The sequence below is a fragment of the Muscardinus avellanarius genome, assembly GCF_963383645.1.
Source record: "Muscardinus avellanarius genome assembly, chromosome: 21".
Taxonomy (NCBI): Eukaryota; Metazoa; Chordata; class Mammalia; order Rodentia; family Gliridae; genus Muscardinus; species Muscardinus avellanarius.
In genome coordinates, this window is record NC_137807.1 from 11,074,376 (window position 1) to 11,088,162 (window position 13,787).

At 48.2% G+C, this 13,787-nt stretch overlaps 1 protein-coding gene across 2 annotated transcripts in view; it reads left to right on the plus strand.

Moving 5' to 3' along the window:
• Window positions 1–13,787, plus strand: part of FBXW8 (F-box and WD repeat domain containing 8) — a gene marked incomplete at both ends in the record, with an annotated part of 109,240 nt that overhangs the window by 65,729 nt on the left and 29,724 nt on the right. For both annotated transcript variants that reach the window (XM_080717439.1, XM_080717440.1), the window contains 2 exons: window positions 6,470–6,666; window positions 9,969–10,175. In XM_080717439.1, the coding sequence (XP_080573565.1) occupies window positions 6,470–6,666; window positions 9,969–10,175 (404 nt within the window). The remainder of the gene's footprint in view (window positions 1–6,469; window positions 6,667–9,968; window positions 10,176–13,787) is intronic.

The window sequence follows — 13,787 nt, forward strand, 5'->3', positions numbered from 1 at the left end:
AACTTGAGAGCTACTCAGTACAGACTTCATCCTTCCTCCCTCACTCTTGTCTTGGGTTCTGCTTTGGTGATCCTGGTCTCTGCTTTGGTGATCCTGGTCTCCACTCTGCTTTCATCCTAACCAGTCCCTAAATTAGTTCTCAAGCCCATCCAGGTTCTGATCTAAAGTGCAGCTCCCAGAACATTTCCTATTCGGTTTTTTGTTTTTTTGTTTGTTTGTTTGTTTGTTTGTTTGTTTGTTTGTTTTTGCATCTGGGGATGGAACCCAGGGGCATTCGACCTCCGAGCAACACCCCCTGTAAGTAACTGAGGTTGTCCTCAGGTCTCAGCCTTCCAAATGCTGGGGTTACAAGCATGTGCCACCACGCCTGGCCCTATTTGTTTTTTGTTCAGCAGAAAAGCAAGAGTTCGGCATCAGCACTGTGATCCCCTGGCATATTGAGGGCGCTGTGCAGCACGCAGGGAAAGCAAACTTCCCTCCTCTCCCTCTCCAATCGCCTTCCCTTCCTTTCCTTTCTTTTCCTCGGGAGCATTCTCCCTCTGAGCTACAGCCCAGCCCTATATTATTTTTATTTTGAAACAAGGTCTTGGTAAGTTTCTGAGGCCATCGCTAAGTTGCTGAGACACCTGAAATCTGTGATCTTCCTGCCTCAGCCTCCCGCGTTCTAGGGATTAAGATGTGTGCCACCGCAGCGGCTTGCAATTGAGTCTCTTTTCTAGCTCGTGTTTGTGCTGATAGTAATCTCCCGCTGGCTCCCCTTCCTTGAGAGCGGAACCTCTTTTGTCTTTCAAGCTCATGCTCCCTTTGTCTCTGGCTACAGTTCAAAGTGACGTTATGTGTAGCTAATGAGTGGAGAGGTGCGTGTTTAGTGAGTGCTTTGGGGATGTTTTAAATTTTTGTTAAAGCGCTTTTCCCCTTGTTGCATAATTTCTTTTGACTCCTGCTTACTTTCTGATAGGCAAGTGTTTATTTACATGGTGAACATCGAGATTGCCAGCTGTCTTTATAAATAGTCAGCTTCATTCAGTGTCTCTGAACACAGTTAATTGAGCCTGTCTATTTAACTGTTATGAAGCTGAGCTCGAGCTTCAGGTGTTTATTGCGCAAGCTCTAGAGGATAGGAGCTCATGGCTAAAACACGTTTTCATCAAGAAGACACCAGAGAGCGCGGGTGAACTGCATGGTTCAAGAGGTGACCAGTCCGTGGCTTTCTCAACTGTGAGCTGTTTTCCATTTCATGATGCATGGAAAAGATCAAAGGGAGGGGCAATACCAATTGCCTTTTTTTCTAAAACCAGTTCAGCAGTTATTTACCTTTCAAACAATTAACATAATTACCATTATGCTAAAAAGTAATTTTGGAAAGTTCTGCCCCGCGCTCTTATGACTCCACCGGGACAGTTTTAGTTGGGACTTATCTTTTTGATGGAAGCCTAATTGCAATTTTGGCTTTGTGCACACAAACAGAAGCAGCTAATTGTTTAGGCAAATAGCAGATTAATTTAAATATGCATCCTTAATAAAACAAAAATGGTATCCATTATGGTCCTTGTTCCCGTGACGAGGAATATAAATACCCTGTGCAAGTACCATTAGGCGGAGGTCTTAAGGATTGTCAACATTATTTCACAGTGGTAGCACTTTGCAGATACCGAGTAATCTTTACAAAAGCTAACATAAATCAGCTTAAACTCATTTAGAGCCCATTTCGACTGTGTGCAGTTTCATTAGCACACTCTGGCTGTCCCCTGGGGAGGGTGCTGCACACTGTCATGGGTGCCCGTCACAGCTGCTGAGCTCAGAGGACGGGCCCTCGTTACTCATGGTGTTCCTAATGGCCCGTCCTGTCCAGGGCGTTGGGGTCTCTTCACCTCCCCTGGCCAGGAGGAGGAGGCGGGTGGGGCTGCCAGGCCCTGCCCTTTCTACTTTTTTGGGTTTTAAATTGTGCTTATTGTTTTCTTTCGTATTTTTCAAAAGATTCAGTTTCTTCTTATGTCTACATCCTTTCCATGGTCTTAGGAGTAAAGCAGGACTGTGAACACTATCTGAACACTACATTGGAATTATACATTTTTTATCCAGATACTGAGGTTTCTATCAGGGAGGAAAAAAAGGCCCCTTCCTCTGCTTTCTGTTATTCTGATGTGTGGCAGAATGGGGCCATAAGCTCTGGGTCCTAAGGCCTAATGCCTGGCAGGTATCCTTTCCAGGGAGTGGTGACAGAGACCTGCTTCTGAGTCACTGCTTAGAGCCTCCTTTCCTTTGGTGAGAATTTCTCTTGCTTTATTTTGTCTAAAGCAGGATGGATGTAGAATATGCTTTGGGCTGCCCCAGCCCTTCTACGGCATTTCTGGTCCTCAGGATTTGGAATTGTTTGGCCTCAGATGAAGCCCTTCCTGGCCTAGGACTGAGACTTTGGTGTGTGGTTGGAGAAGACTGTTCTTCTTGTACTCAGGGACAAGAGACAGCTGGATTGTACAGGAGGAAGAATGAAACCGTTACAGAGAGAACCAGAGACCAAGTCTGTACTGTGCTCGCTAAGAGAAAGCCCTGCCTTGGTTTCTGTTGCACTCCTGCCGGTGGTGCTGCGGCACAGGCTTTCCAGCCAGTCTCACTGGGATTACAGCCAGATGTGCCTTTGCTGCAGCCTGAGACTAGCGCTGAGCGCGCCTGCTGCTAGCTAGCTGCCTGCAGCACTCAGAAGTCACTCAGAAGTCACCGCCCGCCACGCCACAGTCCACACGTGCCAGTAGCCGTGTCCGCTACATCGCTAGTCTGTGGTGTGAGGAAACTTGGCCCTTCAAATGCATCTACATCAGATTTTTTTAAATCACACTTATTTGAGAAGTGAGTTTCTTTGGCTCTGACAGCCATTGGCGACTTCTTCCTTGGGAGTTCCACAGAGAACGTGGACACATTTCAACTTGAAATGTTTGCAGAAGTTAGCTGTGCCTTTTTTGGTGTTTGGAAATAGTGTGATAATGTGACAAAAATTTTAAGTTTTAAGCAATGTCGTAGTGTGTGTGTGGTGGGGGGTACTGGGGTGGAACCCAGAGGTTTTCTACCTCTGGGCTATACTCCCAGACCTGTTTCATATTTTATTTGGAAACAGGGTCTCACTAAGTTGCTGAGAGCCTCACTAAAGCCAGCTGAGGCTGGCTTTGAACCTGGGCAATCCTCCTGTCTCAGCCTTCCAAGCGCGGGGATTACGAGCGTGCGCCACCACGCCCGGCCTGCAGTTTTGTGTTGTGTTTTATTTTACATTTTAGCTACTAAAATGTTTGTCCCAGTGTGCATTTTGTCAGTCTTATATATCCCTGGATGAGATGCTTGATAGATGCCCCAGATCATCAGCTCCGTGCAGCCAGGGACCTGAGTTCTGCCTCGCTCACTAGTCCCCAGCGCCCAGCACAGTGCCTTCACTTGGGCGCTCTCCCTGTGGGCTGCTGCGTCTGTTCTCAGACACCCGTGCTTTGGGTGAGATAGCAGCAGCCCCGTGGAGAGTGGGGCTGCAGAAGCTGCAGGGTTTTGTACTGTTGAAAATGACACTGGAAGAAAAGCAAACGAGGTGATGGTGTTTGGTAAATAGAAACAGCTCTTTCCTTATTATTGAAATCACCCTGCTTATGCAACAGTAATGGTGTAAATAAATTTTATAATATATTGTGGAGATAAAAGTGTGACAGGAACAGAAAGTCGGGGGTGGGGGGAGAAATGGAAGCGTGCCCCCGTGGAGTTCGTACTCTGCGGAGGGGTACAATGCCGCTTGAAGGCAGACCATGGGAAGTTCAACTCTTAAGCAACCACCAAAATAACAGCACGTAATTTGGCTCATAAGCCAACAGAGGAATCAAAGTGAAATAAACATATACTTAACCCAAATATTCAATCCAAAGGAAAAAAAGAAAAGATGGGAAAAGCAGGGGAAAGGGAACAAAGAAGAGAGTGCAGAGAAGGCTGTGCAGATGGAGGCTGGCCCGGCCCAGTGCCACGGGGCTGTGGAGGTGTCGAAGCGCCCGTCAGACAGACCAGCCCTGCTCCTGCAGAGCCTTCCTCACACGTGCACACCGACCGCAGGAAGGACGGGGAGCCCAGCTACTGACCGCAGTCCTCAGGACACTGGAGGGGCCATGGCAGTAGCCAACGGAGGGGATTTCAGAGCAAAGGTTACACCCGGGCGCAAGGGCTGTTGCTTTTTTTTTTTTTTTTTTTTTTTTTTTGGTGGTACTGGGAATGGAACCCAGGGGCCTTCTACCTCCAGGCTACACTCCCAGACCTATTTTTATATGTTTTATTTGGAAACAGGGTCTCTTAAGGCAGCAGAGGCTGGCTTCGAACCTGCGTGATCCTCCTTTCTTAGCCTCCCAAGCGCGGGGATTACAAGCGTGCGCCACCACACCCAGCAAGGGCCATTGCATCTGATGAAGGGTGAGTTCTTCGAGAAGAAATAACAGTCCTGAGCGTGCGGGCACTAAAAGTGAGGTCGGAAGACTGCATGGTGACGCCGGCAGTACCACTGGTGGTCGAAGAATTGGTAAAGACACGGCCTGCACGCAGGAGAATTCCAGCCATTAGATCAGTGGAGCTCTGGAATTATTTTTTTCTCCCAAAGACCCTTCTTGGGATCGCTCTGTGAAACTCCACTTTTGGTGAAGTGTGTTTTACTGCATCCAATTCTGTTGGAACAGTGATGCCAACAAAACCAATACTTGATTAATAATGAAAACCGTGTTTATAGATAAACTCCATGTGTGCTGAGTGTGAGCCGTAGTTCAAATGGCTCCCGTGCTTGGCAGAACACTGAGTGAGTTTGTTGATGTGTGGTACTTACTGGTAGGCTGAGTTATTTTATGCACATGTAAATACAGCTATGCATCCTGCACGTTCCCGGCTGAATTCCAGCTTATATTCATCCCAAACCAAGTGGCGCTGGACCAGTCGTCCAGCCACCCAGAGCTCGTTTCTTCTCTTACACAAGGTGCACGAGTGCTGCTCCCCCAGGATGGAAGGGAGCGCTCGACACAAAGAGACGAGTCAGTGTCCCCCCATGTGGAAGCTCAAGGAGAGGAGCAGTTTCACTTCTCCTGACTCTGGTGGCAACAAATGGGACGTGGAGACTTGGAAGCCGCCTGTGCTAGCGTGACACCTCGGGGTGGTGAAGCCGCCTGTGCTAGCGTGACACCTCGGGGTGGTGAAGCCGCCTGTGCTAGCGTGAGGCACCTTGGGATGGCGCGCTTCTGTCCTGTGGAGGGCAGAGCACTGGTGCTTTCTGTAGCACATCTTTCTCTTTGAGTCAGAATTGAAAGAACTTGCCAGATTCTCTGCCAGGGGAATGTGCTATGAAGCCTTCCTGATCTGCTTATCCTCCAGACCTGCCAGGATTCTCAGACAAGAGCACTACATTTACACTTGAGCGTTTAGCGGGAGGAAGTCTCTGCCTGTTTGTGATCACCTCCTAAGCCCACAAACAGTTTGAAAGTCTTGCAAAGAGGCCCCGATGTATTATTTTCTTGTAACTCTGTTCATGTGTAAGAGTTTAAATTCAAGGCCTTTTACAGTTTAGAGACAAAGTGCAAGGCAAGAAAAAAGGAAGAAGATCCAGGTGTCAACGCTTGTAGTCCCCAATACTTCTTGGGAGGCTGAAATGGGATAGTAGCAGGTCGGCGGGCCCTCCGGAATTTAGTGAGACATTGTTTCAAGGTAAAAAATAAAATTGGGCTGAGGTTGTAGCTTAGAGATAGTATGTCTCTGAATTCAATCCTCAGTACCACTAAAAAAGAAAAAAGAAGGAGAAGAAAGAAAGGAAGGAAGGAAGAAAGAAAGAGAAAAAGAAAGAAAGAAAGGGAGATGGATCACAAAAGGAAAAAAGCAATTGAGCGTGGTGGTGCGTGTCTGTGATAGCAGTTCTTGGGAGGCTGAGACAGGAGGGCGGCAGATTTGAGGCAACTTAGCGAGACTGTTTTCAAATAAAAATAAGACAGGGCTGGGGGTGTACCTCAGAGGTAGAACATCTTTGGGTTCAATCCCCAGTACTACCCCCCCAACAAAAAAAAAAAAAAGAAAAAGAAAAGCTTTATTCTAAGCAGTGGAAGTTACAGGAAATAGAACTGGGTTTGTGCATGAGCAGTAGAGAAAATATTGGTATTATTGACGGATGGAATATGCTTTATACCCCATGGGCACTCTGTAGAAATCAGAAGTAAAGAGGAGTGTTCTGTCTTCGCCATTCCTGCGCAGTAGGTTAACACTTACCTGTGATGTTATCTCTAACACTTCACCTGGTGTCACAGGTGAAGAAAGGCGCACATCTGTGGAGTGACTCCTCCAAGTCCCGGAGCAGCGAGCCGCGGGGCCAGGTGCAGATCAGCAGCCATAGACTGGTCACTGCCACACAGTGAACTCTTGGTGGGCTTTGAAAGACAAAATTGTTGCATGACTGTTGATAATTGCATGGTTTCTTTCTGTCTAGGATTCCTTAACATTTGGGATCTGAGGACTGGAAGGTATCCCATTCATCGCTTTGAGCATGACGCCAGGATACAGGCGCTGGCCCTCAGCCGGGAAGACGTCACTGTCGCCACAGCTTCTGCTTTCGATGTCGTGATGTTGTACCCCAATGAGGAGGGCTACTGGCAGATAGCTGCAGAGTTCGAAGTGCAGAAATTGGTAAGCTCTCAGCCTGCTCAGTTTATTTTTTATTCTTAGAATCTCTGGCTCCAGTAGAAGAGAGTTATGATATTGACAGCTCCCACTCACCTGGGGCGTCCTGTGAGTCTTACATCCTTAAATCTCACAACAGTCTTGCAAAATAGGTGATATTTTCCCCATCTACCAAGGAGTCAAGAGAGGCTCAGAGCAGTGGATTGACTTGATCCAGATCTGGGGGCTAAGGCATTGTGATTCAAAGCCAGGGCCGGGCCGGGGCGTGGCTCACAGCCCCATGCTTGGCCCTGAGTTTGATCCTCAACCCCGCCAGCACACACCCCACAAAACACGCACACTTCAGGACAGACTCGAGGCCAGGGCTTCTCGTCATCACTCCTGGTTCTCTTCCAGATTAACGTGGCAAGCTCACCCCTGCGAGCCCGAGATCAGTTCCTGGCTGATTGCATAAGTGAAGCTTAGGTCACTAGTGTCACCCAGGTCCATATGGAAGGAAGTTTTCTATCCTACACTTTCTTCATCAGTGATGGCAGCACCGCCCCCACCCCCCCAGAGCTCTAGAACCCAGGGGTTAGGCCTCTGCAGTTGGGAGGAGCATTCCCCTAGAACTCTCTGATTCTGCCACCCCATCTTGAGGTTTTATTAGAAAAATGTGAAGGTACCATATTTCTTTGTTCTCAAAACTACCATAGCACTTATTGTTTGGTCTTTGGCTAAAGGACACTGTTGACCAGCAGTAATTATATGAACTGGGGCAGTCCAGATGCCAGTCCCTCATAACACGCAAGTCCTGCTTGGCAGTGAGGCGGTGTCTTGGCAGAGGCCGGAGGCTTTTGAAGCAGTGCAGCTCCCGGCAAGTGGCACAACCACTGTCAGTCTGAGCCTCTTGGTCTGTCAAAATCCAACACCAAGGTGACTAAGTGGCCAGACGGGCTGTCATTTTAAGGAAAATAAAGAACAAGCTTTAGGAGAGAGATGAAACAAGCAGCCAGTGTCAGAGGTGTGTTTGGTAACACTCTTTATGTATTATTTTGTACTCTGGGGAGGAGTTGCCACATGCACTGGGTATCCCTGGAAAAGGTGCCCCCAGCCCCATAGACCTGGACCATTTTTGTCTTTCCCAGCCCCCTGAGCAATGGCCGAGTGCCCAGGTTAGCAGTATCAGCCTGGAGCGTCTGTCCTTTGAGGTGGACCTAGGGCTTAGTGTTGGGCTGCTGCTCACACAGTTGGCCCCGAGTCACCCGATGTTTACTCTCTCTGTCACCTCGTGTGTGTGTGTGTGGGGGGGGCTACTGGGGATGGGACCCAGGGGCTTTCTACCTCCGAGCTACGCCCCTAGCCCTATTTTTTTTTTTTTTTTTGAAACAGGGTCTCACTGAGTTGCAAAGGGCCTCACTAAGTAGCTGAGGCTGTCCGCAAACCATGATTGTCCTGTTTCAGCCTCCCAAATGCTGGGATTATGAGCATGCGCCACTAGGCCCGGCTTCTTCTTCACCTCTTGATGGTCTTCAGGGTTCAGGCTTTGGACTCATCTGGCATGCGATCAGGGCAGTGCTGTCTGTAAACTGCACTAGGAAGAAATGTGCCACTCATGCAGAGAGAAAAACAAGTTATTCTTTCTTTTTTTTTTTTTTTTTTTTGCGGGTCTGGGGATGGAACCCAGGGGCATTTGACCTCCGAGCCACACCCCCTGCCCTATTTTTTATTCTTTATTTTGAAACCGGGTCTCATTGAGTTGCAGAGGGCCTCACTAAGTAGCTGAGGCTGTCCACGAACCGCGATCCTCCAGGTCTCAGCCTCCCGAATGCTGGGATTACAAGCGTGCGCCACCACGCCCGGCAAAACAAGTTATTCTTAAAAGGTGCTCCTCACCCTGTGCAAATCGGAGAAAGGCCTAGCAGTAGCGCAGTCAGGAGTACCGTAGAGCTTTTTGTAATGGTCTTCCTACCCCGGATGGCCAACCGGACCCTCTACGATCATTGCCTGACACAGAAACCAGGAGACAGCAAATAACTCATTGTTATTTAGGGAACACATTGTTGGTATTTGTACAGATTTGTTAAATATGTTTTTGCTAATTTGAAACAGTAGAATTTATTTTATCAGTTTCTTGTACAAAAGTAAAACCTTTTTTTAAAAAAATAATAACTATTATACCCTCATGGTTCACAATAAAATCAGATATTGTGGTGCACATCTGTAATTTCAGTTCCTGGGAGGCTGAGACAGAAGGGTTGCAGGTTTGAGGCCCGTGCACAGTAACTCAGCAAGACCCTATTTCAAAATAAAATAGGACTGGGAATGTAACTCAGAGATAGAGCATCCCCGGGCACAGTCCTCCTCATCATGTGTGCATGCATACACACACACACACACACACACACACACACACACACACTAACACCAGCAATGGGGAACCCCCATCCCTTCCTCCTTGAAGACGGGTGTGTTCAAGCCAGGTGCATTGCACCTTCCTCTGCCCGTCTTACACACATGCCAGCACACTGGGAATTCTCTTAGCCTGCTTTCTTACTCCCCCAGCCTTTCCTAGTGCTGTCTCTGGGTGTCAGTCTATAAAGAATGTCTGCATGCTTTCCTCTGTGGCCGCATGCACTGTTAGTTACTCGGTTATCCGCTGGTAATGGATGCGTAGGTTTTTCTAGTTTGGAGCGATGACAGAATAGCACCATAGCAAATAGCCCTGTCCATCATCATTTTCCTATGTGTGGGTTTATTTGCAAGTACATTCCTAGAAGTGGACTTACTGGGACAGAATTCATTTGGCATTGGGTGAGTGTTGCCAGATTTCCCTTGATATGAGCTGGATCAGATTTTACCCCCGAGCAGCAAGTAAGTTCAGTAAACGCGGGGTCCCACACCTTCATTTCCAGCCTGACTGTTCCCAGACTCATTGGTTTATACTGGTGCAGCCAGTGACAGCAGGGTCTCCGTGACGCCACGTCCAGTTTGTACTCCTCTTTCTCTTTTTTTGGTGCTAAAGATGAAGCCCAGGAGCTTCTACCTCTGAGCTCCACCTCCAGCCCTGAGGCTGTCCTTGAACTTGCAGTCCTCCTGTCTCAGCCTCTGCCGGTAACCCACCTGGCTTTGCACTTTTCAGGGATGCTTCTGTTACGATGAGCATCTTCCATTTGATCAGGAGCTCTGTGTTTAGTGTCTGTAAGTGGTCCCTTTGCCCACCTTACTGTTGGGTTGCTGGCTTTCTCACTATGGTTCAGGAGCAAGTGGCTGTTTCTGACCAAGTCAGGACGACGTTGTAGCATTAAGCAGCTCTTACTCCTTAACAGGTGGACTACCTTGAAATAGTTCCAGACACTGAGCGGTATCCTGTGGCGATAGCCACTGCTGGAGACCTGGTGTACCTTCTGAAAGCTGGAGACTCGGCCCGGACCCTCCATCACGTCTACGGCCAGCCAGCCACGTGTCTGGATGTCTCCTCCACCCAGGTGGCCTTTGGAGTGAAGAGCCTGGGGTGGGTGTATGAAGGAAACAAGGTAAAAGCACACAAGCAAGCAAAGGACACACACTGTTAACAAAAAGAGCACAGATTTTGTTTTTTACAAGGCAGTTGAGACATTAAGGGGCACTTTAAAAAGATAAAATGAAAAGTGCGTATTTCCTTTCTCCTCCCTCCTCCAGCTCTACTACAAGAAACTATTAATAACTTTTATTTACTTATGTGGAAAAATTTAAAATAAGTCAGGTATATTTGTATACTAAAAGTGTGTTTTCTGGGAATGGGATCCTAGCATTGATTTTATTCTGGATGCAGTGTTTTCACTCAGTACCGTGCCTCGGAGAGTGCTCCGCGTCAGCATACCAAGCCCCTGCCCGTCCCAGCAGATGCTGCCAGCCGCGGGCTGTGGCGAACACCCAAGTCGCTCTGCTGTGCGACAGTCTCACGCAGTGCTGCCCTGCACGCGTGACTGCAGAAGCCCCGTGCAGCACATCTGCGGTGTACATTGAGATGATGATACACACACACTTCCAAATTGAGCTGTAAGAAGGTTGCATCAAAATTTACGTTCTCAGCCGGGCGTGGTGGCGCACGCTTGTCATCCCAGCATCCTGGAGACCAGAGGATCGCGGTTCACGGACAGCCTCAGCTACTTAGCAGGGCTCTTCGCAACTCAGTGAGACCCTGTTTCAAAATAAAGAATAAAAGAACTAGGGCTGGGGTGTAGCTTGGTGGTAGAATGCTCCTGAGTTCATCCTCAGCACTGCAAAAAAAAAAAAAAAAATTACATTCTCACCAATACTGCCTAAAAGTGCCTCTGATACTCCAAGTGAGAAGCAGGGAGATGAGGTTTTAATTGAAATTCTTTGAATGATGACTAAATTTTACCACTTTGTAGGTTTGTACTGTCCTGTGTAGATGAGCGCTCAGTCTTATAGAACTCCTTGTCAAGGGGGACCAGGGAAGAGGGAATGGAATCTTCCTTTGGTTTTTGTTTCTCTCAGTTTGCCTGCTCCCGACACTGCGAGCAGTTGGCGGGACCCTGGGAAGGAATGTCTCTGAGCTCTGGGGATGTCCTTCTCCTAAAGAAGGAGGTCACTTCTCCACACTGTGGCGTGTGGGCTAGAGAAGACCAGGCTCTGGCCGCGCACTGCCCACGCCGTCACCAGTACCTTCTGTGGCCCGAGCACTTGCTTAACCCTCACGCCTGCTTGCTCATGTGTGAGACATGAGATGGAGTGCCTCATGGTTGCAGGTTGAAGGGAGGGGTGTCAAAGCTCCAGACTGGCCTGGCTCCCGAGGGAACTTCTGCAGCCTCCTGGTGTCTCTGCCACTCGTGGCTGGACTCTGCACATTTGGCCCTGTGCATTTGGCCCGCAAGGTCAGATCTCACTTGGGCTCGCAGCATGGCTTGTACAGCTGAGCCAGTCCCGGGGGCTCTGGTGCCAGGCTTCACAGGAAGGCGGGTAAGCCGGTGGGTGGTGCGTGGTGCGCTGTGAACTCTGCGCGTGCAGCCCTGTGCTGGAGAGATCTGGTAGATCTGAGCCGGAAAGTCTGTGCTGATGGCACTCCTGAGTTTCATCTTCACGCGAAGGGGGAAGGAGCAGGACGTGTCTTCCTAAGGCAGTTCCTTCCTCAAGCTCTGAAAAGACTTTGTGATCCCTAGCAAGCCCATTTGCTGAGAGAGAAGAAATGATTTACATTTAAAATTTTTCATATTCTTTGAAAAGTCCTTTTTTTTTTAAATTGCAGTACTGGGGATCAAACCTAGGGCCTTATACATGCTAGGCAAGTGCTTTGCCACTGGGCTTTACCCCAGCTCCAGTTTTCCTCTTTTTTTCCTTCCTTCCTTCCTTCCTTCCTTCCTTCCTTCCTTCCTTCCTTTCTTTCTTTTTTTTTTTTTTTTTTTTTTTTTGGTGGTACTGGGGTTCCTGGAAACCCTTCTACCTCCAGGCGACACTTCCAGACCTATTTTATATTTTATTTGGAAACAGGGTCTCTTAACCCAGCGCGGCTGGCTTTGAACCTGCGCGATCCTCCTGTCTCCACCTCCCAAGCACAGGGATTACAAGCGTGCGCCCCCACGCCCAGCCTCACATTTTTGATGTTTTATTTTTTGTGATGCTGGGGGTTGAACTTAGGATGAACAGGTGCTAAGCATGCAGTCTATCACTGCTGTACCCCTAGCACCTTTTAAACTTTTTTTTGTGTGTGTTTGGTACTGGGGATTAAATCCAAGGGCATTCTGCCCCTGAGCTACCCCAGCCCTTCTATATTTTTATTTATTTTTTTGTTTTTAAACAGGTTCTGTGCATATGTGTGTGTGTGTGTGTGTGTGTGTGTGTGTGTGTGTGTGTGTGTATGATACTGGGGATTGAATTCAGGGGCATTCTATCTTTGAGCTACATCCCAGCCCTAATTTATTATTTTATTTTATAACAAGGTTGCTTAGGATGGACGCGAACCTGTGATCCTCCCGTCTCAGCCTCCTGAGTACTGGGATTGCAAGCGTGCACCACCGTGCCCAGCGTTCAGGGTCTTGCTTAGGTCACTGAGAGTCTTGCTACTTGTTGAGACCGTCCAAGGACCTGTGATCCTCCCGTCTTAGCCTCCTGAGTACTGGGATTATTGGCATGCACCACCATGCCTTTTCATATTTTTAATAAGTTTTTAATCTGGCAGGTCCTGTTTCTCTTTGATTTATCCAAATAAATCCATTCCTGTAGTGATATCATCATCATAGATAAATTTGAGGAACTACCTAGCAAAAGGATAGTATAGTACACAATTAGACTGGAAGTGCCCCCCCTGCTCTGCTGGTTTCTGGGTGCTGGGGATTGAACACGCCTCCTGTGTGTGTGCGAGGCACACACTTCACAAGAGAGCTGCAGCCACAGCTCTGGAAGGATCCTGTAGCTACAGATGTAAGTAGGCGTTTTTGGATGCCTCTCAAGATTTTCCAACCCAATTAGAAGCATTAATTATGAAATAAGCTGATGAATATATTAATTTTATTAAAATTTATTCTTAAAATATATTGTTCCTTAAATTATTCACTGGTGCTTTAAAATTGGGAAAGGAAGAAAGTTTGATGAAAGAATGCTTCGAAGTACTCGCTTGAAGGCTGGGAGTAGCAGGTCCACGTCCAGAGGTTTTGTGAGTGCAGCGCCACGACTCCAGACACTCGTGTGTGGTGACTGGTAATAACTGCCCTGAGATATTTCTCCAGCATGAACGCCACTCATGGAAGAGTAAGATGAATGCCCAGTGGCTTTCCATCACATTGTCTTCAGTGGATTTTCTGCTCCCTCGGAAAAACCTTTATTTTTAAGGAACGTAACAACGGTGAGCCATTTCCATGTGTTAAGCTGTGACATTTCAGTATCATCCCTCTATGGATAGTGTGCTGTTACACTTCCCAAGTGGCCTCACGCGCAGTGCTCGTGCCCCTTTGCCTGTGAACACCACATTTGGGCCATATCTGCACGTCAGCTTGACAGCAGGAGGCCCAGCCCATCCTATTAGGTTGGCGTGAGGTGATTCCAGCAGAGGTTGCTGGAGCTGTCGACACAGAGGGGCTTATGCTGTGCCTCTGGCTCGCTCGTAGGGCGAGGACTGAGATGAAGGCCCTGTGAGGCCCACCCGGCTT